Below are 27070 nucleotides of genomic sequence, written 5' to 3'. Positions count from 1 at the left end.
AGAAGAGTAGACAAGCTTTGGGACATAGGCTACACGTCATTCAATTGCGTCTTTATAACGGTTGCTCTGTCGCTAACGCATCCTTATATACTGTCTATGAACGCATCCTGTCACGCAAACTGGCCTGTCAATCATCTTATCAAAGATACAATCCTCCACATTTCATATTTCATTTCATTTCCTACGTATCGGAGAGAAATGCAGAAGCACGTTGATCTACAGTCGCGGGTCTTTCATGCCGAGACTCAGCTCATATAAATGCATTTAAAGGTTAATGGCCAAACGCATCTTTATAAAAGTCCACATTATATTGCAGATGATATAATACGAATAACATTAAATAAATATTTTTCTATCAGGTTAAACTTTGATTATTCGCTCAAACATGTATCTAAACATACGGCCTTAGAGTGTGCCAGAGCTGTTGAAAAAAATCATATTTAATGGCTCTGGACTGGAGTGTGCAAGGATCCACACTTCAAAAATCCACCGGAAATAGTAGACCATCCGGGGACTTCTGCTATGGGCCTACTCATTTCAACATAGCCTACTATGCTTTGGGACACACTTATTTTAATCTCACATAGGCTACTGTTTAGGATGATATGGACATTGAGACGAAGGGCATGTCTATGTTTTGGCCTACAAAGTGATGTCATGGACTCATACCTGCACCAATCTATAGCGGTGAATGAGAGACTACTACATTAAATATATTTTTGGTGTTCACATTTGCTCAAATAGCAAAGGGAAAACTCCACACTAGTGTTTTCACAATATAGATATTGATAACGGCAGTCAGAGGAGAGAGAGATGTCAACTTTATCATCAGCTGCTTTATTAGAACACCCGCAGCAGCAGCGTTGTTTTGCAATGTAATTTACAAATGTAATATAATACAAAGTATAGTGTTATAAATGTAAATACTTTTTTTAAATGAAAATATTATATATATATATATGTATATGATGTTGATGACCGTTACAACACGTCATAACAGTCTGTGAAAACCATAGGTGAAATATTCTATACAAACCCACTCCTCAGAAACCTCATTATGTATTTTTTTTTTAATGAAACAATAAAATAAATTTCACCCTTCAGTGTGTCTGTTTGTCATCTTCCCAAAATGTATGTCACATTTTATAACATCAATCAATCAGTCGTTTGACACGTCATTTGTTGGCTAACATAGCCTGATAGCTAAACTCAAGGACGCAGGGATTGAACATCTGTCTGCATGATGACGTCACGCGCCTCCCTTGCAATGTAGCGCTCGGCGCAGTTTCCATATTTATATGTCGTTGGCTCGTCATTTATTTGAAAGTCCTCTTTAATATTAAGCAGCGATATGAACACATTTTCATGGCTTCACGGAGGTATGTACATGAACACCTAAATCCTAAAATTAACGTAGATAACAAATCCGTCTCATCCACCCTTGTGGGATGATGCAGTGATGATGCAGGGTAAACGGATGCTGCCTGCCGACGACAGTGGGATTAAATAATAATAACCTTATGAATGTTCTGCGTATTTTGGTTCGATTTAATTAGCAGATATTTTGAATCAATTATCCTTTTTTTCTTCTAATTTTACATATAGAGGCATAGCCTACATTTGGGCTTCATTTGCGAGTGTTGTCTAATGTTCGACGTTATTCTGTGTATTTAATTTCGAATAGGCCTGTTAGCCATAGTTTAACTGTTATGATTTTGATGCTTTAGGTCACAGGGATGGAAAGCTGTATTTGATGCCTTGGATGTGCAGGCATTCTTGCATTGCCTCTGGCTCTGTGCTTTGTCCATCAGAACACAGGCTTCCAGTAGGCTATCAGCAGACACACGGGATAAGGAAATATTCAGCATTACCAGGATGAGATTCATCTAAATAGGCCTTAAAGTGTGCTTTTGAATAAATACTGCTGCCAGAATCAGATTTGTCTGGCCTGTGGTGCAAGTCATGATGTATATCCTAAATCTAAAACAGGTTCAGCTGCTCATCAGGTCCTGAAGAATCTCTTTTTGCACTTTTGGCTCTCGCTTTACGTGTTCACAGTGGACCTTGATTTAATTTATTTCAATTAAGGCACGCGGTGAATGCCAAGAGCGGAGCCACATATCCTTCAAAAAATATAAAGTTGCCTGTTTATGACTATTCTAAAGGTGTTTCTTTCAATACATTTATGTTATATTCCTAGTACACTACTAGGCCTACTTAAAATGTTCATACAATCAGACAGGTAGATTTCTAAAGCCTTTACAAGAAGCTCTTCCGTCATCTCTGTTTGCATACTTTCACATGGTCATGTATGTATTCACAATTTTGTGAAATTTCAAACAAAATACGGACTCTGGCTAATTTTTTTTTTATGTTGACTAATTATGGTCAACACATCTAGTTCAATTAAAGGTCCTCCTTTTTTATTTATTTTTATTTAAGGTTTCTGACAGGCTTAAGTTTTTCAATTGTATAAATCATTTTGAAAGTGTGTATTCTACCATGTAAATTCAAAATGTAAATTCTAACATGTTTTGGTTTTTTTTTCTTTCTTTTTTTTTTTTGACAGTGCACTGTTGGTTGAAATCTGGTTATCCTGAAGTTGTGTTGTAAAAAAAATGTCATGTCACCTCAAATACAACATGATGCAAATCTGAAACTTAGAATGCTTATAACAAATAAAGTATTTGCATGAATATGAAAACTGTGTTCCGTTTGAAACTGTTTAACAAAGATTACTAATATGATCAGCTTTACTGGAGTCCTTGCAACAAATTTCTTCATAGGCTTCTGCTTTGCTGATGTGTGAAATTTACTGCTCTTAAGGAGTAATTTCATGTTAGCAATTTAGCATACATTAATTTCAAGGGTTGATGGATTCATTTCTTTTTTATGCTGCTTATTATCAATATTCTTACAAAAATTACATTTCATTTATTGTCTGGATTGAAATTATTCATATATTTGCACCATTTAAGTGTTTGTCTCAAAATACAAGGCAAAGCTATAGAAGCATCTGAAGTGCATTATACAGACTGTTTAATGCTGCACATAAATGTATGCAGGAATTACAGTTGCAGAAATGTTATGAAAATGTAGGCTATATAAAAAAAAAAAACAGATATATGACATTAGTGAAAATACAAAATTATAAACAATAAATAATGGATGTCAATCACTGCAAAGTGCTGCATCAGATACTGCCCGCTTCAGTGGGTCCAGTGTTGGGTGTAAATCATTACTACTAAGTAATTAATTACTGCAACTTAATTACTTTTCCCTTGAAAAAGTCACGTAAATGATTACTCTTAATTTTTCTGATGTAATTGCATTAAATACTGTATAGACTATAGAGAAATTCTATATAAAACAACTGTGGCCTATCAAAATTAACGTCTAATGTTAAAATAATGTAATCTTTTCCTTTTAAATACATTTGTCAGGTCAAGAATAATTTATGTAACATTACATAATTTGAAAGAATTAAAAGTGCAGTTTCATGTCTGTCCTTGTTTTGTTCAACTGGTTGAGGTTGATTTGGGATTTTTTTAAGTATAATGTAAGTAATGCAATACATTTAGAGAGAGTAAGAAGCACAGTAATCTAATTAGGCCACACTGTTAAAAATGTAATTAACTAGTAATTAATAACTTTTTTAGAGTAACATACTGAGTGGGTCAGAGCTTCCATATTTTAGTAGCCTACTACTTTTACTTTATGCAGCATTGTATTACAGAATCTGCTGGAACTAAAGGCTTGGATAGGCCTATTCATATACTGAAAATTTATTTACAGTGGCAAAAATTATTATATTGATTGACCCATATCATGTCTTGTTGCAAGCCAGTTTAGCACAGCAGGTGGCAGCCACGGAATAGGTATAGCTCTATGGCTTGCTGCTGGTGTTATTTTGGTCGGGCTTTCATCTGGTAAGGCTAGGACCAGGTTGTCAATGAGTGAAACCAGCTTAACACCAGTTTGGCCAGGATGTGAGATCAGCTTGAAACAGCTGGAGGCAATCTTAAACCAGCTAAGACCAGCAAATCATATGAAATAGTAATGTTCAGACTAAATTAGCCTAGGTACCACATGCATTGTACAAAAACAATTATTTTAAAATTGCATCCTGTGATATTTCAATGTCTAGTATATTAATAACAGTTCACAAAATGTATACACTAGTACACAGATTGTGCTCATAGGCCTATGCCAGGACATTGACAGACTCATCTTGGTCGGTCTTCAGTGTTACGTCAAATGGACTCGTTCACACTGGGAGAGTGAACGCGCTTCACGCGCTTCACGCGCTTGCACAGTGTCGGGCAAAATGGCGGACAAAACGCCAGGTGGGGCGCAGAAAGCCAACTCTAAGGTATTTCATGACTTTTCCATTTCATATCAGTATGTTAAAGCCGACCTTTCTTGTTTATGACAAGAAAGACGAAATAATATTGTGTCTGACTCAGTGGTGTGTCGCTCTGTGATACGAAAAAGGTCCATTGAGCTGCTCGGTTGTGATGCTAACTCGCTAGCAGTGTAGTTAGCTAGAAACCGGCGGCTGCACAGATTTTTTTTTAATAATACAAACCCCCGGGCTAAAATATGTTTGCCATACATGCTACATTTGACCCTCTTATGTTTTAAAATTCTCTTGACACCACCACAGAACATGAAATAAGTTCATGTGTGTTTATTGTGTGCTGACAGAGCTATCACGAACGTATCTTTACATTAATTATTGTATTACATTAATATATGGACGCTATACTACTATATAGAGAAGATGGGCTTGATATAGCGCTGTGAATATCTAATTTGCGCGTTCAAAGTTGTGCTAACTTGCTCCTTTTGCTTTGACGAGCTAACGTGATAATGTTCGTCTTTACTATAGCCACGTGAAAGGGTCAACAGAAAAGGGAAAAACAGCTGAGATAGTGCCATAACCATATTGTCTGTATTTGTGTTATAGCCACACCAGCGCATCTGTCCTGATGTTTTCAGTGATTGGAGCTTACTGCAAAGTGCACATCTTATTGTGCATGGCAAACAGTTACATCTTTACTTCACAGAAGCTAAACAAATCATCTCCGAAGATAGATAGGCATTTTTTTTCCTTCTTGTTTTCCCTTTCCTTTCCTTTGTGCAGTTTTGTTTTTATACGTTTTGTAAAGTATATGAAGAATGCACTAACATCTATTTTTTCCCTAGGCAAGAAACCTAAAGGTCTGTGTATTAAGGAAGGGGATGTCATTGCTGACTTGTATAATTTCATGTTTTTCATATTTTCATGCAGGCTTTATTGGAAAGTAAGTTAAAGGCCTTTAGTATCGGCAAGATGGCGGTTGCTAAAAGAACACTAAGTAAGAAAGAGCAGGATGAACTCAAGAAGAAGGTAAGTAGATGAGGTCCAATACCAGACTGATACCACACATTAAATGACAGGGGAGATCACACACTACTAGACTTTAAGTCATTCTGAAAACTACAAACTCACACAGAAATGTGCAGATCATTGCTAGGAGAGTTATCATGTTAATTGAAAACAATGTGTGTTCTAAAATCAGTTCAAAATATCAAACATGGTTGAAATCCTCTGAATGGACGGTTTCATAGTCTAAAGCTAAAAAATCAATCTGTGCCCAATCGTACACTCTTACTTTCAGTGAAATCTGTTAACTCCAACTGCCCAAAACCTGCAGACTGGCTCTGGCAACTATCAGTCATAGGATCAAATATGTTTGAAAGGGGCTCATGTTTCTTTGTGATTTAAAAAAAAACAAAAAACCCCCCACATTATTCAGAACAACTTGAAAGTCTGGTTGTGTGTGATTCTCAGTCATTTAATAATTGATTTTTCTGCCCATTATTTCATAATCTGCTCAGATTTTAAGATTTTAGAGTATTCAATTTCCAGTCTTAATTTTCATTTTAGGGTGAACTATCCTTTTAAGTCATCATTTACTGAACCTGGTGTTGTTCTAATGCAGTATGCCCTTATTTCTTTTATGGACCAAAAAGGAGAATAAAAAAAATGTCCCGCTCACATTCGTCCATGGCAGTGAATAGCAACCAGCCTCAAGCGTTTTAAAAAAGACGCAACAGAATCATCCGATACGACACGTGTGGTAAATTCCAAGTGTTCAGGGGGGTATAGCATAGGGTTTGGTGAAAAACAAACAGAAATGTAATTGTGTATTATTTGAATTATTTACTTATTTTTGTATTGTAGAAATGTGTTATTTAAAGCTGCAGTCCGTACTTTTTTTGTGTTAGTGAGTACATCATGAATCAATTTTCCAAACCGTGTTTTTGTATTATCCTGAATCACTATGGTACACCTTTAATAAGTATTTATATTCAGAATATTTTAGACTGGTACGGTTCGTACCACTGCGGAGTAGCCCAGTACCTGCTTGACTTGTCAGAGACATAAACAGAGAGAAGTAGCTCCAGCTACAATGTTCTTCTGCAAGACGCATGCAGTTCTGTTTATTAACCGCCAGAGCGCCAAAAGTTACGGACTGCAGCTTTGACAAAAATCCTGACCTTGGTCGTTGGATTTAACTGCACGTTTGTGAAACTCTATTAGCGCCATAGTTCACTCCAACTGTCCCAGAAAAAGCACACAAGTTGAGAGAAATCAAGATGAATTAAAATGCGACATTAATACAACTCTTAGAAATCCCAAAAAAGTATGTGTGTACCTTCTTCACTGAGTTGAAGTCTTTGTTTGTCAGTCAGATGACAGTCAAAATGACAGTTGACAGATGTGAACGGGAGTGAACTGCAGTGCTAATAGAGTCTCACGAACGTGCATGTCACGTAACTGTGCACAGAGAAGACCAGCAGCCAAGGATTTTCATTAAATAATACATTACATTTCGATTCGCATACTATCATATACCCCCAGGATACTTGGAATGTATGGTGCGTGTCACATGGGATCATTCTGTGATACTTTTGTGTCTTTTAAAAACAAAAATCTTGATGCTGGTTGCTATTCACCGCCATTATATGTACAATCTAAGTGGTACATTTTTTTAGATAGGATATACGGCATTAAAAGAACTCCAGGGTGAGTAAACGATGACTTCATTTTCATTTTAGGGTGATTTATCGACTTGCATTTTACTGATCCCCTATAATGCAAAAATTCTTCCCAGTCTAGTCGATCTTCAGTGAAAATTACTCTGTGCCATTTTTCTTAGTGTATCAATATTGTAATTAACATTAGAAATTTTAGAATTTCACTGCACAATTGATAGTACATATTACAGTTAGACCAAAAAGCAGTATTATCAATGCACAGAACATAAACACATTAGTAACTTACATCCCAATAAATCTCACAAGTTTAACATAATTCCACATTATTCCACTTTTGCAATCTGTGATTTCTCACAGGAGGATGAAAGGGCAGCTGCGGAGATCTACGAAGAATTTCTCGCTGCGTTTGAGGGAGGTGAAGGAAAAGTGAAGACATTTGTACGGGGTGGGATTGCTAATGCCACTAAAGGTAGGATTAGCATGTGGATGTTGCTGCAGTGACCATAAGTTTTTTTTCCCCTTTATCATTTATTATATATATATATATATATTCAAAAGTTTGGTTTTTGACAAGACTTTTTAAAATGTTTTTTGAAAAGTCTCTTATGCTCACCAATACTGCATTTATTTGATCAAAATACAGTAAAAACAATAATATTGTAAAATATTATTTCAATTTAAAATAACAAATTTTCTGTTTGAATATATTTTAAAGTCTGATATATTCCTGTGATGGCAAAGCTGAATTTTCAGCATCATTACTCCAGTCTTCAGTGTCACATGATCCTTCAGAAATCATTCTGATATGTTGATTTACTGGTCAAGACACATTTCTTATCAATGTTTTGAAAACAGTTGTGCTGCTTATTTTTTTTTTTTTTTTTTGAAAACCATGATAGATATTTTTCAGTATTCTTTGATGGATGGAAAGATCAAAAGAACAGCATTCATTTGAAATGGACATTTTATTACTTAGTGTTGTAAAATTAGGAATCTCTAATAAATAATTTCCACAATACCAAACTTTTGAATCATATATAAAGTTACTTTGCATTTTCTTTCAAATTATGCAAAATGGCCAATTTTTATATACATTCCTCTTAATTGTCCCTGCTTTAATATCTGTGTGACATATCCATTACAGAGGAAGCGGCAGTCGATGAAAAGAAAGGAAAGCTCTACAAACCGAAGTCAAGAGTTTTGGAGGCTAAAAGTTTTTTACCTTTGGATACTCCACCACAGTTTTTAGCAATAGATAAACGCAATGTGAGTCTTGTCATTTATTTTCATTTAACATTATTTAAAAAACAAAAAAAACAAAAAACAATCTATTTTGTGTTATTTACCTGTTCTTTTTCTATTATATTGCCTAGGCATCGAAGAAGGGGGATAAAGAAAAGAAAAAGAGCAACCTTGAACTCTTCAAAGAAGAACTGAAACAGTAGGTGTTCTTTGCATTCTTATTTAACTAATGACAGCACCTTTAAAATGATGATCTCAAATGTAATGCTACGGGGGTTTTTTTGTAGGATACAGGAGGAGCGCGATGAGCGTCACAGGTTGAAGGGCCGAGTCAGTCGTTTTGAGCCTCTTCCCACAATGGAAGGAAAGCGATCCTGTAAGTTCTTTCTTGTTTTTTTCCCCCATCAAAACAGTCAGTTTCACCCTATGTTCACTCATGGTGTCAGACCCAGTCAAGTTTGTGCCCCTCCCACATGTCTCGGCCGCTGCCACAATTCAGCAGTGTATACGCTTTCAGATTCAGGAAACAAAATTCACACTGCTTTTCTTCTGCTTTTAGCGGATGGTTCTTCACGAAGAAACCGTCCGTCCAGTGGTAATTTTGTTTTATATACTGTGTAATGCAATGGCCTTTTTGCTGTTTATGTATCCCATCATGGAAGAAGGGATGGTAAAACGTCAGTTGTTATTCAAAGATTCTTCTTTTTTTCAGTCTTGGATGATTCAGCTCCTGGCTCTCATGACGTTGGTGATCCTACAACTACAAATCTGTATTTGGGGAACATAAATCCTCAGGTAGCTGATCTTTTTTCTCTGGTGATTATTGTTAGGTCTCAAGCACAAAAATGTCCATTCTAAAACTGCTCTTTCACCCTCTAGATGAACGAGGAGATGCTCTGTCAGGAATTCGGTCGCTATGGTCCATTAGCCAGTGTGAAAATTATGTGGCCCAGGACTGATGAGGAAAGGGCCAGAGAAAGGAATTGTGGTTTTGTAGCCTTCATGACGAGAAGAGATGCTGAACGCGCACTTAAACATTTAAATGGTAAATAAATTCTTATTCAGATCTGTTAGAGGTCAACCAATATAACATGATAAATTGGACGCTGTTTTGCTCCTTTTTCTTCACATCGGCAAATAAGGTTTTTTATTTGGCCGATAACTGTTGGAAGTGGGACTTTTATTTTGACAGCTCTAAAAACACAGCACCTTAGCAGGAGCTCCCATTCTCCTCCTCCATTAGTTGCCCGTGTTTAAAAGTTCTGTCTAATAATTGAAAGGCCAGTGGTATAATGCTTTTTTAAATATGTACTGGTGGCATTCAGCAAATATACGTTTGTTTTTTTAACAACTTTTTTTGTGAAAAATGCTAATAGGATTACAGAATCAAGAAGTTGCTCTATGAAGCATAAATCTGTTTATTTTGCAGATTTGTTTTATAAATTTTTTCCAAATTTGCTTCAATATTTGTTTCTAATTATTTGTACTAAATATTATGTAAAATAACAAATTTAATTGCAGAAATAATGCATGTTATTTACTATCTTTAAAAAGTGAGATGATATATAGGCCTATATCAACTCTATGTCGGCCGTCTGCCACCCTGCTCTCTAAAGCCACTTTTCCACCGTTGGGCCAAACCATTCTTCTTGCTTTACTGTTCCATTCCGTGCCAATCCGGCCCAGCCGGTACGGATATGGTTTAATTTCCACTGGGGTTGACAACGGATCTTTTTGAAATGTAAAGAGCAAGAGTTTACAGACGATATGAGATGTAAATAGCTACCGTGTTATGAAGGATGATCGGATATTTCTATTATTAACTTGTTTACTTCGCTCAAATAGCATGCTTGGCCAGCTACAGAGAAACTGGCAACAGACAAGTGATCAATCCTGAGTGGCGACGTCAATACACGCATTCTACCAGCACGGTTAGCTGAATAAGAATTCCAGGCTGAGAAATTGTGCCGTGCCAAACCAAACTCAAATGAATATATAATTATAACCATTGCTTACCACCCTTAGAACCGTTCATCTCAATGATGGAAAAGTGGCTTAAGATTTCAGCATTGGCCATAACAAAAATGTAATCGGTCGACCACTAAAATCTATGCATTCTTTATAATCACTTTGCGTTTATTGTTTCCCTCTTGGTACTAATGAATAATTTGGCAAATGCTGACCATTTCAGGCAAAATGATAATGAATTTTGAAATGAAACTGGGATGGGGCAAAGGTGTACCAATTCCTCCTCACCCAATATACATTCCACCTTCAATGATGGAGCACACCCTCCCACCTCCACCCTCCGGTCTGCCCTTCAATGCCCAGCCCAAAGAGAGGCTGAAGAACCCCAACGCTTCAATGCCTCCCCCTCCGAAGTGCAAAGAGGAGTTTGAGAAGGTAACTTGGCATACGTGGGACAAAAAGATTTTGGTTAGCATGGTCATAAATGTAGTTAGGGTAAATTACTATCTTAGTAATGTTTGTTTATATGCATTTTATTTGTGTGTGTGGAAGAAGTGCAGACATTTTTCATCTAGCTTTTTGTGAAAAGTTTTTGTTCATAGAATTATGCAATTTGACTAAATTAGCATTTTTGGTAAAAATCGTATAAATGACATTATATGTGTACCATGCTGATTGTACCGGTAAGTGTTTTGGAGTGTAGATTACTCATTGTCATTGCACAAGACATTTTATAGGTTTTGAATGCAAGTTAAGATAAAACTGTTCTCCTTTGATACTGTCTGCTTGAAAGAAATGTAAAGAGACTTTTTAAAAATATATTATGAATGTAGATTGTGTATGATTTCACTGCCTCTTTCTCTAAGGAATGTGTTCAGTCAAGTTTTAAAACTGACACCGTAGAACACGTTTGTTGTTGTAGGAGTATATGTTGCATTTAGTGTTATGCTTGTTTCTTTTTAACAATACTCACATATATTCTATGTTTATTATCTGATGTGACTTCATATCCAGACTCTGTCGCAAGCCATAGTCAAAGTGGTTATCCCAACAGAAAGGTACATGTTTTTCTTTTTTTCCAAATTCTTATGAAATGTAGAGAACTTATCCCATCTCTGTAGATTGAAAGATTGGCCATATCCATGCTACCAGAGGCTGGTTTGAGTGAGCAATAGTTGAGGCCTTGCATGAAAATCAGGAGCAGCTACTAACAATACAAATCACACACATGCATTGCATTTCTCTACAAAGGGTTTGCATCATATTGCTCAGATAGTGAAGGTCATATTAGTACAGAGAGTTCTGTGGGTTTATCGTTGTGGTTGACACATTTCTGTTCAAAAGTTTGAGGTCAGTCAATAGTGATAAAGACATTTATAAAGTTGCAGAGATTTCTGTTTTGAATAAATGTTGTTTTTTTAACCTAGTTGTCGAAGAATCCTAAAGAAAATGTGGTTTCCATTAAAAAACTGAAATTCTTGAGCAGTAAATCAACATATTAGGATGATTTCTGAAGGATCACGTGACACTGGAGTAATGATGATGAAAATTCAACTTCCATCACAGGAATAAATTACATTTTAAATATATTAAAATAGAAAAGTTATTTGAAATTGTTTCTTAATGTTACTGTTTTACTTTGTCTTGCATAAGAAACTTCTTTCAACAACATTGAAAAATCTTACCAGCCTCAAACTTTTGAACAGTAGTGTACATTTTGAATGAATGCTGTTTGGTGTTTGTAGAGCCTCCTTTTAAACAGAACTGTTTCAGATATATTAGCGTTACGGCATGCTTGACCGGTTGTTCCACTGGATTTTGAGAGAGTGGCTCAGGTTTAATCAGACATACTACATCAGATGTTATCCATTACAGCAATACTCATTTAGCAACTAAAACACTACACAATAAACATTCACCTAGTGTCAGTTACACAAAAAACAGCCCTCTGGCTATTGCTCACTTTAACTGCCCCAGTATCATGGCACAAAAGCAACACCCAATCCCCGTAGTCTCAGTGACCTTTGACATTGGCCTTGGTGAGCAGCACAAGTTGAACTGTCTGCAGCAGCGAGGGACCAGAAAAGCGTCACAGGATGGATTGGGGAAAGTATACAGAATGATTGCCTGACATTGGTATGATCGGCTCCAATACTTGTGATTTGTGTTTCAGTACATTTGAAAAACATCATCTCTTGATTTTATCGGCCACTTCACGAGCCAGTCAGGAAGCCAATTGTTGTCCCTATATCTTAACTGACTCTAGAAGTGCTTACATGATTTTGTCCCTCTCCATCCACACTTGTCTATTGTCAATAAGCAAGAAAAATCACTGTCACTCGGCCTCACATTTAGTATCTCAGTAGCACGTCCAGTGTTAAGTTACAAGGGCAGAATGCTATGGCTGAGACTCAGGTGTAGATGTAGAGAGGATTGAAATGTTTTGATTGTTACAAGCTGTTAGACTGCCAGTCAGTTTTAAATGTTAAAAACTCAAACATGTCAATAGACTCATGGATAGTAAGTGCAAGGATGTTGCATTTCATCAAATGTCATAATGTAGCAGTAGCATTTGTTTAGGTGTGGCTGTTGATGGCGCTGAATCTGTTTCGCTTTAACTGTGTTTTTCTCGTAGGAATTTGCTCTCTCTCATCCATCGAATGATCGAGTTTGTTGTGCGTGAGGGTCCCATGTTTGAAGCCATGATCATGAACCGAGAGATCAATAATCCACTCTACAGGTCAGTGCATATTTATGAATGAGGCTACTTTTTATTTATTTTTTTATTCCAAGGCGTGAAATGAGAATTCATCCCATCTCTTTTGCAAATGCATGTTTAAGAAACAATTTGACTTCATAATTTAAATATAAAATGTCATAACTGGATCTTCCAGTAAAATGACACTCTGCCCCTTTCTTACAATCGACTGCACTCTTGCATTTACATCTGCCTCCATCCAATCTGCAACCAATTAATAGAAATCCCCACCCTAAATTTTTTTTTCTCAATAATTCAGTGTTTCGGTTAGATACAAGTCACAATATGGTTGGAAAGATCTTAAGTGATTTATATAATTGTAATTGTCTTGATTATGTATTCAGAATTTGTTTGTATTCTACAGATTTTTATTTGAAAATCAAAGTCCAGCTCATGTTTATTACCGGTGGAAGTTATACACCATATTACAGGTTAGTCTTATTTATTTTCATGATTTTTTCAAAAACGTATTGAAATGTCCAGACATAAAATTTCTAAATGTCCACTCATAGGGCGAATCTCCTACAAAATGGAAAACAGAAGACTTTAGAATGTTTAAGAACGGATCTTTCTGGCGACCACCGCCTCTCAACCCTTATTTACATGGTACTCCTGAAGAGGAGGAGCGCGATGATGATGATGATGAAGAAAGTGGCAAGAAGGGCACCTTGAAAGACGAGTATGTCTTCCTATTGAAATCTGTCTTAATGGATTCTATGGAGATCTTGAATTCTTCTAATGTGGCGCTACCAGTTTTTTGGTTGTATTCAGTATTGTTGGTTGTGTGTACTATACTCTCGTCTGCTGCAGTGAGAGGGATAAACTGGAGGAGTTACTCCGAGGTCTCACGCCGAGGAAGAGCGACATAGCTGACGGCATGTTTTTCTGCCTCACGCATGCCGATGCTGCTGAGGAAATAGTGGAATGCATTGCTGAGTCTCTGTCCATACTTAAAACCCCTCTGCCAAAGAAGGTTAATTTATACTGTAGAATTAAGATCGACAATTATGATTGATTTTTGTTTCATTCATCACTTTTGTTTACATCTGCATTTCTGTCCTCCCTCAGATTGCAAGGTTATATTTGGTGTCAGATGTGCTGTATAACTCCTCAGCAAAAGTTGCTAATGCCTCTTATTACAGAAAATTGTAAGTTTAACAATTATTTTAAAGTGCGCAATCAAGGTATTAGTTCTTGTTTGTCGGCTTTTTAATGTGTTTGTCTTTTATTCTTTTACAGCTTTGAAACAAAACTTTGTCAGATATTTTCTGACCTAAATGCCACTTATAAGACAATACAGGGTCATTTACAATCAGAGAATTTTAAGGTGCGCCATTCGGCTCAAATTTTTAACCCATACTGGTTTTATAATAAAGTTAACTATCTGGATTTGACGTTTCTCAATTTTGGTCCTCACAGCAACGAGTAATGTCCTGTTTCCGTGCATGGGAAGACTGGGCAGTGTATCCTGATCCGTTCCTGATTAAACTTCAAAACATTTTCCTGGGACTCGTCAGTCTCGATCCTGAAAAGGAGATTGAAGAACTGGTGCCAGAGGTTAGTTTGGTAGAGATTGGCTGATTGAGTTATGATTCATAGATTGTCAATAACAAGATTTGAGTTGTCACAACTCCTCTCAGCATGGACTGAATGATTGGATGTTTATTGCGTTTTCACTTCAGCTGCCAGAAAGGACTGAGGACATTGATGGTGCTCCTATTGTGGAGGAAGAACTGGATGGCGCTCCTTTCGATGATGTTGACGGCATGCCCATCGATGGAGCTCCAATTGATGGCGCACCACTCGATGACCTGGATGGAATGCCCATCAAGGGAACAGATGATGATCTGGATGGTATTCCTTGTAAGAATGCTGACAACATTGTTTATTTGTTTGTTTATTTATTTATTTTACCTTTCATACACTCAACTCCCACTTAATAGACTTAACACATCACTCTATTCCAATATCGAAAAGAATATACTTTACATTAGAATTGCTAAATGTCATGGCAGATGTTCTAAAAGAAATTTGTTTAGGAAAAAATGTCAGGACTTTTTTTTTTCTTCTTTAGTTGATCAAAAACCAGGTTTTAAGGTCGCTCCGTCAAAATGGGAGGCAGTGGATGGTGCTGCTTTGGAAGCTCAAGGTTAGTCCAGATTACGTTTATCACATCATCTAAACCTTAGTTACCTCCTCCTGTACACATAAAATTGATTTTTCTCTATTTTTAGCTGTAACCACGTCAAAATGGGAAATCTTTGATCTGCCAGATGAATCTGAGAAAAGTAAATCAAGGTACGTTTTCCTAGTTCTACTAGGCTTGGGAAACTCATGATTAAAGGACATGGTAACGTCTTAGAAATGTCTGTACTGATAATTTTTTCTTGTTAAGCTCAATTTTAAAATATTAAATTTAATCTCTATAAAATGATTTCTAAAATTTCTTATAGTATCACAAAATTCACCAATACATTTGCCATGCAGTTTTGATCTAATTTTCACTTTCTTGTCATAGTTCAACACGTGAAACTGAAAGTAAAGACACTCTCAGAGCTTCCAGTGCTGCAGAGCAGCAGTCCTACAGTAATCCTGTTAGAGAAGAATATGATTCAAAGTCTGCTAAATTTTTTGAGATGAGTGAAGAGAAACGTGCCAAACTTCGAGAAATTGAGGTATACCTAAATGCTAATAAGTGTACTAAATATAATGCTTCCCATTCTTGAAGCTTTTAGAGATCCTGGTCATGTTTTTCTTTGTCTGTGTTACAGCTTAAAGTTATGAAGTTTCAAGACGAGCTTGAATCTGGAAAACGACCCAAAAAATCTGGACAGAGTATTCAAGAGCAAGTAGAGCTTTACCGGGACAAGTTACTACAGCGGGTTAGTATCATCTTAATTGTTTTTGACATTAATTTTAGTCCTTCTATTTTGTTTGAAACCATACTTTTTTTTTGGACATTGTTCAGGAGAAGGAGAAAGAGACTGAGAAAGACAAAGAGAAAGAAAAAGAAAAAGAAAGAAAAGACAAAGATAAATCTGATATGTCCCACAAAGAGAAGGACAAAGATGACTCCACACCAGGCAGAAAAGAAAAGTAAGATCCCTGCATAAGACCCTGAAACTCCTTCAGCAATTGAGTAAATGTCTTTCAGAAATGGAGAACTCTGAATGCATTTAAGATTGTTTATTTACAGAAAACGGAGACACAGTCCCTCCCCCAGCCCCACCCGAAGTAGCAGCAGTAGGCGCGGCAGGTCGCCCTCACCACGATCTGAGCGCTCTGATAGATCCTATACAAAAGACAGCTCTCGATTGTCTTATAAAGACTCTCCGAGAGACAGTAACCGCAAGTCTTCTAAAAGGTAAACGAATGATTTCATTTCTTCATCGTGGCAGCATAAAACTCAATCCTGTGTGGTGGTGTTGTCATTACAAGCATGTTTATGGAACTAAGCTGAATGTAATAATCTGTATCATTTTTTAAAATGATTTTAGGTCTCCTTCACCACCAAGAACACCTAAGAGGTCGCGTAGGTCCAGATCAAGAACGCCTAAAAAATCCTCAAAGAAATCCAGATCTCGGTCACGATCGCCTCATCGTTCTCACAAGAAATCCAAAAAAAGCAAACACTGAGACTTCTGGCTATGAAAATATGCCTGGGTTGTCTTTTGTGCCTCAAATTTGTCCTGTAAATCAGTGTGAGGGACATTCCCTCTTTAACCCATCCTTGTTTTGAAGCTCACTCACATTGGCACAAGAACTGTGTTCAAGGGTCATCTATTGGGTGTTTTATAATGTCATTTAGGAGCTTCCTTTGATGTTCCAAATGTCCGAAGAGAAAATAACTGCAGTGGTTGGGGCAATCTTCCTTCAACACAAAAACTTGTCTTATTCTTTTTTTTTTTTTTTTTTTCTTTTTTCTTTTTTTTTCATTGTTTTTAGATCCCTTGAAACTGACTTAAATTAAAATAGTGTAAGTTTCAGTTGTATAGATGTTTGCTTTTCAATAAAGACAATTTATGTGACTCTCTGAAATGCCTTAGTATTTGCTCTTGCATGCATCCCAAATAAACTTTAAAGTCTTAGAAGTCTTAAAGTCTTAAACCTAGTATATTTAATTAACGAACCAATTTTAAGCTATTTTATAATTTATATTTATTTATTTATATTTATAAACATTTAATTCTAAACCAGAGGTTGTCAATCTTTTAGATGACCAAATATGATCATTGTTGGTCAAGGGGAGAAGAATATAAAAATATCCGAAAACATAAAAGGCAGCTACTGTATATATTTTTATGTGTAAAGACTGAATTTATACTGTGAAAAAATATAAATATGGGGAAAATATTATAGTTTCAATTACATTTGCATTCTAATTCTAAATTTTAATTTATTTTATATACATATATTTTTTTAAATCTTCATTTGAATCCATATTTTAATAAACTATTTAGTTAGTATACATTAATCTTATTATTTATTACATTTTTACAGTGTTTTTGTTTTTCCACGGTCCCCCTATGCTCATGAAATGCCTTCACGGCGCTTGCGCCTTGTAACTAACTAGGAAGTGCGTACGCGTTATTCTCGCGACATTTCTGCTGGTACACAAACAAGGAAGAATCTTTCAGTCGATGTTTGGTCTTTCACAAAAATGAGTGCTATAAAGTCCTGCGGGATTTTGATAAGCTTTTGCTGCATATTTACGAGCTCCTCAGCATCTTCCGAGGTCTTCGATGGTGTTTTAGGAAACACTGCGTCTTGTCATAAAACATGTCAAATGACTTACAGTTTGCACACTTATCCACGGGTGAGTTTGTTTACGAACAAAGAAACGCAATTAACATTTTCAACCATTCGTTAGTTTGTCTTATTATGAGCTTGTGCATTGTAGCTTGTGTTTGTAAAGTTAAATAATTTGTACGTCAATAACAACTGTATAAGCGGAACTGGTCTATTTGCTTTATTTGGCCTGTTTGTTTTTGTAATAGGAGGAGGCGCTGTACGCCTGTCAGAGAGGGTGTCGTCTCTTCTCCATCTGTCAGTTTGTGGGTGACAGCAAGGATCTCAACGAAACCCAATCTGAATGCGAGTCAGGTAATATTAAAGTATTGTCTGAATCCTTAAAGGATTCGCTTTGCTCTATGTTGATAACAGTGTATTTGTTATGCAACCAGTTGAGTGTGTTTGACTTCCTGCAGCCTGTCGTGAAGCCTACAGCCAATCAGATGAGCGCTACGCGTGCAATCTCGGATGCCAGAGCCAACAGCCATTTGCAGAACAAAGGATGGAGCAGGTGTGAAGAACATATGTGAATAATGGCTTTTGATGCTCATAGTCATTCCATGAGCAATTCTAATTGCATGTCACCAGGGTGCTTTTTGAAGTCACTATATGTTTCTTCTTTTTATCCGGGTATGAAGTTGTTGATGATGATGCCCAGAATCCATCTCCTATACCCACTGACTTTGGTGAGGGGTTTCTGGGAAGATATGATGAGCCAAGCCCACAGCTTCATCACCTCATCCTGGACATTTTATCTCCAGGCAGATGATGGCAAAGTAGTCATTTTCCAGGTAATGTGGTGATAATGTTAAATGAAACTTTAAAAAATATATATAATTAGACTGTATTCATAAGGAGGTACTAGTGTATAAAGCAGATATGCCCAAACCAGTTTGGCCTGCGATGCCATATCACAAGGTGGGGAAACCATTGAAGCATCTTAATTTCTAATCTATTTGTTTATTTTTATTTTGTTGTATTGAAATATAAGTAATATGTAAGTGAATTTGATTTTTTTTTTCTAAATTACATTTGAATATAGTTGAATATAATGTTCTGCTTTATTTTTAAGCCACCAGCCTGTAGTCGATTTTGATATTTAGCCCTTCATAGTAAAAAGTTTGGGCATCTCTGGTATAAAGTAGTAAAGCTTATTTCTGTGCCAATGATCAATATGTGCTCTTCTCTCTTTTCTAGTCTGAGCCGCAAGTTCAGTTTATCCCTCAGTTTGAATTCCAGACAGACGAGACCGAAGAGTCACAGAGCACTTGTGAGCACTGCACATAACATGCTTATGCTTTCCGCTCTGATTAATAAGCAAGATGTGGAAAGTGTCACACTTCATAACCGTTTTATTTGTTTTCATACTTTAAACCAGGATTAGGCCTTAGTTCAATTAGGACATTTAAGTTTCTTTTTTAAAAAGCTCAAACATTCTTGCAATTTACCCCCGGTTTCACAGACAAGGCGTAAACCCCTGAAACCTACGTGTACAGATGCATCTTAATATATCAGTGTTATTGTTTTGTCTCAAGATGCACACCAGTACTGTTTTCTAAGGGACTTAATAAAAGCTACTTAAATGTATTAATTGAACTAAGGCCTAATCCTGCTTAGTCTAAGCCTTTTCTGTGAAACCAGGGGATAATATCATACTAGTTGAAAGTCACAATGTAACAGAATTAGCAGATCCTTTCTTTTGTATTGTGAAATAGTGATAGTGAAATAGATTTCCAGAAAAGAAAAAAAAATGTAGGTCAGGTTATATACATCAGTTGTTGCTTGGACAGAGCCAGATCTGAATGCGAGATCACAGTCGATTGTAAGAAAGGGGTGGAGCTTAAGCTGACTAAATCATTGAAAATATATAATATGTAACAGAGAAAAGTCCACAATACTATGACCAGAAGATCCAGTTATGGGATTTTAATTCAAAATGAAATTAAAAATGAAACCTTATTTGTGAAACCTCTTAGAAAATGTTGCAGTTCTGTTTGAAGCTGCTAGTGTCACAGAAATTACAGACTGCTCCATTAAGAAATGATGTAATGAAGTATGTAATGAAAGCCATGATTGGCCAGCAAAGTTCCTGACTTAAACGTGTCACTTTCCACTACAGCCTCTTAGCATCCTTCTCTTAAAGGAGAACTTGGCAACTTTTTTAACTTAATAAAACTGTCTAGAATTCATTTGGATGGTTAAACAACCTGTTCTGGTGATATTGGTGACTTTCCCCGCTCCCCCCAGCGTTCCCAGGCGGAAAACCAACCTTGCAACTTGGGGACTACCGTCCTGGCAAGATAGAAATTGGAAGTCTCGTGAGAAGCGAGAACGAGCGCGAAACACGAATTGCTTTACGGCAATTCGACATAAACACACACGCATGTATGATGTATTACCAGATTACCCACCTCGGTAGACATAGCTCCACACGATACAGTTGGCTTGCTTCGATCAAAACAAACGCACATGAGCAGCGGTAGAGAGGGGGAGGAGGCCGCCGCAAGTGAGTTTTTTACGACCGTGTTGTGAAATATACGCCCCCCCCACAGCTGTAGGGGGAGCTCGTGGGGAAAACATGCGACAACAAAAGGAAAAATCAGCGAAGAAGTGACTAGAGTTCGCTAGAGTTGCCGAGTTCTCCTTTAACCCTATAAAGCAACAGTTTTAAGGCCTCTGATTTATCAACATGATCAACTTTTTGCACACAATCTACTACATGCCTTCTGTCGTCTGATTGATAGATAATTGATAGATAGCCCCCTTCAGGTCATGGAACAGATGTCGTTTTGCTGTGAAATCTTTAATGATTTTTTTTTATAAAGTAAATGTAAGAATAACTTTTATATTAGTAATATTTCAAGATTAACATTTACTGGACTGAAGCAACTTAGGTGGCTTTTACACTACACCATTTTCAACTAAAAATGAAAAACGTATGCGTTTTGGCCGTTCATTTACACGAAAACGGCGTTTTCAAAAGTTTTTTCAAAGTGCAAGTTTTTGAAAACGGCAGCGTTATCATCTCTGTGTAAACTACTAAAACATTAATTTGTGAAAATGGTGACGTCATGCACATGCGTATTACGTGTTCAGTCTATAGGCGTGGAGTTTTTCTTTACAAAGTAACAACGCCAACTACTGGCCTGGCAGCAGAATACAGCGTTTTTACTCATTGTCGTGGATCCGTGTGAACAGGGATCGTTTTGACAATATTGATTAGGCCTTTCCGTTTTTAGTACATCGTTAGTAAGTAAGTAAAAATTATTTGTATAGCACATTTCACAGATAAAAATCACAAAGTGCTTCACAACAAAAGGAGGAATACACAACATTTATAAATACATTACAATACATAATCAAAAATGAATTACAAAAGCAAAAAATAAATCAGAAATAAACAAAAAATACACATAAGACCAGACTATCCACCCTACAGTCTAGCTAAAAGCCTCTTTCAATAGAAGAGTTTTCAACTGTGTAACTGTATGTGTTAAAATAATAGTACATCGTTGTCATGTATACATATCCTTAGCTTAACTTAATTATCCATTTATTTATTTTTAGAAAAAATCATGTTAAAGTGCATGTATCAAATATGATACAACAGATATTTGAGGAACGTTTATTTGTTATTTTATCATCATTAAAGTGATAAGTATGAGCTCCATTTTCTCCTATATCATAATATATGAGCGATAAAAGCCTGATGGTTTAAATTTGATACTCAGCAAAAAACATTTGTACATTGTCTAAAGGTTAAGTAAACTTTTTATTTTGCTGACTATTATTTAATATATTCACAGGGTTAATACAAGTTTTAAGATCACAACACTAATATAGCACCCCTTGTTTTTTTTAATAGTTGTAGATCAGGGGATGAAAAGCCCCGTCTATAAAGATTACCCAAGGAGCTTCATTCAGGAGAGAGACAGAGACATGTTCATTGATAGAAGCAACTCTGATGACGATTACAAGCTCTTCAACTGCCTTTCAAGGTTGGGCACATCTTGATCTCTTATTATTCGCAATCTGTTGGCCTTGTTGAATATAAACCTTCATGATCTTGTGTACTGGTAGGAACCCGTGGTTGCCTAGCTGGATCCTGACCACCACTCTGGTTCTGTCTGTCTTTGTTCTGATCTGGATCTGTTGTGCCACAGTGTCCACTGCTGTTGAGCAGTATGTCCCTGCTGAGGTAAACTACTTCACGTTTCTTAGCCAATCACATTTCTTAGTCAATTCCATTTAACCAACTGTTCCACACATTCTCATCCTTTCAACAGAAGCTAAGCATAAATGGGGATATGGAGTACACGAAGGACACGAAACTGACCCCTTATCTGCAGTCTTCTCTAGTGATCATCAGATCTCCTGGGGTGGAGGAGCAGGAAGCGGGACCCCTTCCGTCAAAGGTCAATCTGGATCAGTCTAACATTTAGTCAATCTAACATCCAAAGGAATTGGGGTCTCATAGATTTGGTTTTCTCTGTTAAAGTTGTGATTATTGCTCTAACTCATGTACTATGGGGTTTCTCCTTTTTCAAATTTGATAAGCGTGGGAATATATTGTGTTGATGTTTTGGCACTTTAAAGGCATTACCTATCAAAGTGAAAGCTCTGTAGGATCTCAGTTTTCCAGGTTACTACCCATTTGTAGAGATGGTTTACTTTTTTCTTTTTTTGAGTGTTCTCAGTGTGATCAATAACAGCTTGTGATTTGAGGTACATGTGTTGAATAATGAAACATTAACATTTTGATTTATGCTTCAGTTGCAGTGGGTGAACATTCATTCACATCATGAAAGCCTTGTAAATGAAAATATTTTACAACCTCAGATTTGTCATCTTCATATTAATAAACAAACCTACAAAAAGTGTTCAGTCTCTATTTTGTATTTTGTAAATTTTTTTTTTTTTTTTTTAAATCAGATATCTAGTGTATCCTGTGTAATTGCAGTAGCATAGTTTTTGCTGTGCATTTTGTCATTTGTTTGGACTAGTCAAAACTGATATGATTTTTGTTTGCGTGGGCATGTCAACGCCGGAAACAAAGATTATGCACAAGTGCTAATGATGTTACTATTGTAAGGGGGATAATACAGATAAAGACCCAGAACCAGATAAGATTAATGAAGACCCAGTGTCAGGAGTGCAGTCAATTGAAGAAAAGTTTTACTGAAGATAGTTGGTAGCTTCATCAGCAGAAGTCAGCTTCAAGACTCACAAGGAGTTCGTAGTCCGCTCCTTACAGTTACAAAGATCACAGCAATTATACCCTACACCAAGGTCTAAGCTACGTCATTACTTCAGGTTGAATGATTCTGATTGGCTAAGAAATAGATAAACACATAGTAAATTTCCACACATGGACTGATTGGCAGTAGCACATGTCCATGGTCTGTACGGCTGCTACCAGGACCCTGAGTTAGGTACGAGTGTCCCTCCGAGGTCACAAGTGTCTAGGCGCAAACATGTTGAATAAAACAAGTCAGTCAATCTCCAATAATGCCAAACCAAAAACCAAAATGTTAACCTGTTCCTTAACCTGTAACCTGTTCTCACACACAGAGAGACATCGCTCCTTCAAGGTTGGATTTGGTCGGCTCTAACTATAAACAGGAGACTCTTCCCAAAACATCAAGATAACATGTTCTTTCTCTCAATGAGAGGACACTTTAATATAGAACAGTAAAGTAAATGCCAAGAAATGGTCACTTAAACTATTGGTTCCAATGACCCTTGTGACCTATAGTTGTCACGGTGAGCTAGAAGAACAGGTATATTTTTTAACACGTTGAAGACCTTTCTCAAACAAAACGAATCCATGTTTCATCTCTGGAAGCCGGGCTAAATGAGCAAGCACTGCATTCCTGGCATGGGCCAGACCCTCAATCACCTTTAAAGAATACATGAAAAGAACATTTTTGGTAATCACACTCATATAATGTATAGAGGAAAAATATTGATCATTAGTTAACAACTTGATTGTAAACCATACTGTATATGTAAATCACTCATCAAATCACTCAAAAGGATATATAGATATACCGAAGAGACAAGGGATTCCAGAATTTCCCCCTTTACTATCTTGGGCACTCCTGGGCCATTTATATGGCCTTCTGAGGACTATATTTTTGAATATCAGATGCAAGAAGAGTATATTGTTTTATTTTTATAAATGCTTCAAAAATGAAACCAAACAGGACACAACCTCAGGTGAGGAAATTAGCCTACGTAACGCTTTAATGACAGTTAATTGAATCTATTCTATATATCTATCCTTCTGTATTGCTTGAAAATATTATACATTCTATTTTTCAACCAATAGAATTTATTTGATAATTATTGTTACTTTTCATACTGAGATGGTCTGATAACCCAGAGAGAACTGAAACTGAAAAGGAGGGTAAGACATACTTCTCTAACTGAGAGTTCCTTCTCTAGACAGAATGTAAATGTATCAAGCCTAAGTACTATTTTAAGCTATTATGTTAAATACAACTACCTTTTTCAAATAAATGCTGTTGTTTTGAACTTTCTAGTCATCAAAGACTCCTAAAAACTGTATCATGGTTTCCACAAAAAAATATGAATCAGCACAACTGTTTTCAACATTGATAATACGATATAGAAAACAATGTAAATGGTAATTTCACAATATAATTGATCAAATAAATGTATCCTTGGTGGTCATTAGAGACTTCTTTTAAAAATATTAAACAGCACTGCTTTGACTGGTCTAATGAATACATCTGCATCAGAGGCTAAAAATGAAGCAATGTACTAAAATAGATTATTGGACATTTTGTTTTGTTTTTGAGGTCAGATGTGTTGTCTGAGAGCATTGACTCTAGGCATGTGTTCACACTACCGTTTGTCCTATTTTGTAATTTGCTTTGTTTTTTAAGGCTGGAATACACTACACAACTTTGGTCCAAATGTTTGCCCTTATTTGCAGTCTGGACGAATCAATGCTAGTTCCCAAATCTCAGAGCCAGTGTTCAGTTCTCAGAAAATTGTGACATCATTCTCAGACATGGGAATTGTGTTGTGTTCAGAACGACTTGAAAGTCTGGTAGTGTTTTTTAGTGTCCATTTTTCCAAAGTCAGTTAGTTCTGATTTTAATATTAGCAGATTTTTATAATAAAACCTGTTCAGATTGTAAAAGTTGTGTAGTGTATTCCAGCTTTAAAGGGTTAATTCACCCCAAAATGAAAATTCTGTCATCATTTACTCAAGTTGTTTCAAACCTGTATGAATTTGTTTCTTCTGTTGAACACAAAAGATATTGTTAACCAGACAAATGATGGTAGCCATTGACTTCAATAATATAAAATAAAATAAAAATATATATATATATTTTTTCTGGAATATTGCACTATTTATTATACATGATCTGTCCATGCACATCATTGTTTTAAAATGCATGCCCTTGTTGTCTTTAAAGGGATAGTTCGGCCAAAAATGCTATTTAACCCATGATTTACTCACCCTCAAGCCGTTCGAGATGCATATGTCAATCATTTTTCAGACAAACACATTTTCAGTTAATTTAGAAAATGTCTTAGATCTTTCAGTGGTTATAATGTGAAGTTATGGGGTCCACCTCGTTCAAGTCCCAAAATGTGCATGCATCCTTCACAAAAGTAATCCATCCGGCTCCAGGGGGATAAACAAAGGCCTTCTGAGGGTAATCTGTGCGGTTTTGTCGTAAAAATATACTTAAAACTTTATAAATGAAAATATCTTGCTTCCGGCAACGGTCGACGCGCGTTCACGGCAGATGGATGCCAGTGTAGGACGTAGCGTTTGATTTAGCTGTACTTCGTTCTACGTCACGACGCTTCGTCCTACGTCATACACCGGCATCCATCTCCCGTGAACGCGCGTCAACCGTTGCCGGAAGCAAGATATTTTCATTTATAAAGTTTTAAATATGTATATTTTTACGACAAAACCGCACGGATTACCCTCAGAAGGCCTTCGTTTATCCCCCTGGAGCCAGATGGATTACTTTTATGAAGGATGCATGCACATTTTGGGACTTGAAGGAGGTGGACCCCATACCTTTACATTATAACCACTGAAAGATCTAAGACATTTTCTAAAATAACTGAAAATGTGTTCGTCTGAAAAATGATTGACATATGCATCTCGAACGGCTTGAGGGTGAGTAAATCATGGGTTAAATATCATTTTTGGCCGAACTATCCCTTTAACTCCCCCTCCCTCTAGCAGTCACATCTCTTCTCTTCTCTGATGACGCGATTACTGGAGCAAGGGTGGGGCAACCTGTCACTCAAATGACATCACAGCAATAGCAAACCTCAACCATCCAATCAACAGAGTGCTGCAGGGATAGCGTATTTTTATAGGCTAAACCCAGAGAATGTGTCTGCTAAACCCCAGAAACGAGTAAACATTTTAGCACTTCCGGTTCCATCGTCCTCCTGAAGTCAATGGGTTTTTGGTTAAATGCTTGAAATAAGGTCTGTGGTGAACTAAAGCTCAAGATATTTTCTAAGACATAAAATACATCATTAATACCCTCTTGTGATTTTTTTTAAAAAGCATTTACATGTCTTGAAAAAGGCAGTTGCTAACAAGTGGCTAAAGGTTGTCAGGGACAGTAAACGTCATCAATCGAACAGATAAACTAATCTACTCACTTGTCAAAGCCTCTTTGCGTTTATAATTGTGCAAACTATTATACCTCAAACTTTCAGGGAAAATGTTCTTATAGAAAGAGTTGTCGGAAGCTTAGTGATGGCGACGTTGAAGTCAAGCAACCATGGTGTGTAGTTTATTTATAGCCTATGTTTAGCTTTTGACTTCTGCCTGTATTTACACTTCAAAATCCTTAAGAGTTGTGTTCATTTGTGAAGTTTATCATGATGGACAAAATACGTAAGAATCTTAAGCTTTTGTAAGTCACAGATCTTTTTTTCAACAATAATCCAAAAGCCAATTGATAAATTTATCAAGTGAACCAGGTTGAATGCTACTTTCTGGATTGGCCTACAAAAATATGTCATCCCTGCACCACTCTATTCCCCATAGACAAAATCAAGTCCCGCCCTATTTTTTTTTTTCTCGTTCGAGAGGCCGTCGCACATGGATATGCCACGATGAAGAAAAGGCTATCACATCTTCCGTTTCATGTCGACTTTCAGTGATTTACTCAATGATTTTGTATAAATATACCCATGATTGGCAGCCAGTCAATTTGTCTGAGAAAATAAAAGATTGCAGTACAAAAA

General features: G+C 36.6%; 2 protein-coding genes across 3 annotated transcripts; both read left to right on the top strand.

The window, feature by feature from the left end:
• The first annotated feature begins 4242 nt into the window (after positions 1 to 4242).
• On the top strand, positions 4243 to 16764 carry u2surp (U2 snRNP-associated SURP domain containing). Of its 2 annotated transcripts, XM_079876372.1 has the most exons (26): positions 4243 to 4372; positions 5294 to 5392; positions 7405 to 7516; positions 8192 to 8313; positions 8421 to 8488; positions 8577 to 8665; positions 8849 to 8884; positions 9002 to 9084; positions 9169 to 9334; positions 10481 to 10692; positions 11272 to 11315; positions 12893 to 12997; positions 13380 to 13446; positions 13528 to 13694; positions 13826 to 13988; positions 14084 to 14163; positions 14255 to 14342; positions 14435 to 14572; positions 14698 to 14878; positions 15090 to 15164; positions 15250 to 15313; positions 15534 to 15690; positions 15787 to 15897; positions 15984 to 16111; positions 16212 to 16379; positions 16513 to 16764. In XM_079876372.1, the coding sequence occupies exons 1-26, from the start codon at positions 4328 to 4330 to the stop codon at positions 16649 to 16651; spliced, it is 2907 nt and encodes a 968-aa protein (XP_079732498.1). In that variant the 5' UTR covers positions 4243 to 4327; the 3' UTR covers positions 16652 to 16764. The 2 variants fall into 2 exon arrangements, with proteins under 2 accessions (XP_079732498.1, XP_079732499.1); XM_079876373.1 differs by lacking the exon at positions 8849 to 8884.
• An 812-nt stretch (positions 16765 to 17576) lies between these two features.
• tmem59 (transmembrane protein 59) lies at positions 17577 to 22686 on the top strand. Its single transcript, XM_079875679.1, has 8 exons — positions 17577 to 17831; positions 18013 to 18118; positions 18223 to 18317; positions 18445 to 18597; positions 19004 to 19076; positions 21672 to 21804; positions 21887 to 22004; positions 22093 to 22686. Exons 1-8 carry the CDS (start codon positions 17676 to 17678, stop codon positions 22246 to 22248), a joined length of 990 nt encoding a protein of 329 aa, XP_079731805.1. The 5' UTR covers positions 17577 to 17675; the 3' UTR covers positions 22249 to 22686.
• The last annotated feature ends 4384 nt before the right edge of the window (positions 22687 to 27070 follow it).

This window comes from Squalius cephalus (assembly GCF_949319135.1).
Source record: "Squalius cephalus genome assembly, chromosome: 7".
Classification (NCBI taxonomy): Eukaryota; Metazoa; Chordata; class Actinopteri; order Cypriniformes; family Leuciscidae; genus Squalius; species Squalius cephalus.
This window is presented reverse-complemented; position numbering and strand designations above follow the sequence as displayed.

What these genes read in the sequence shown, in the direction of transcription:
- tmem59 (XM_079875679.1), top strand. Translation starts at nt 17,676, where the DNA reads ATGAGTGCTATAAAGTCCTGCGGGATTTTGATAAGCTTTTGCTGCATA. An exon ending in GTTTGCACACTTATCCACGG is followed by an intron (nt 17,832 to 18,012) that starts GTGAGTTTGTTT and finishes TTTTTGTAATAG; the next exon opens with GAGGAGGCGCTGTACGCCTG. An exon ending in CAGAACAAAGGATGGAGCAG is followed by an intron (nt 18,318 to 18,444) that starts GTGTGAAGAACA and finishes CCGGGTATGAAG; the next exon opens with TTGTTGATGATGATGCCCAG.
- u2surp (XM_079876372.1), top strand. Translation starts at nt 4,328, where the DNA reads ATGGCGGACAAAACGCCAGGTGGGGCGCAGAAAGCCAACTCTAAG. An exon ending in AAGAAACCGTCCGTCCAGTG is followed by an intron (nt 8,885 to 9,001) that starts GTAATTTTGTTT and finishes TCTTTTTTTCAG; the next exon opens with TCTTGGATGATTCAGCTCCT. An exon ending in AAGGGCACCTTGAAAGACGA is followed by an intron (nt 13,695 to 13,825) that starts GTATGTCTTCCT and finishes CGTCTGCTGCAG; the next exon opens with TGAGAGGGATAAACTGGAGG.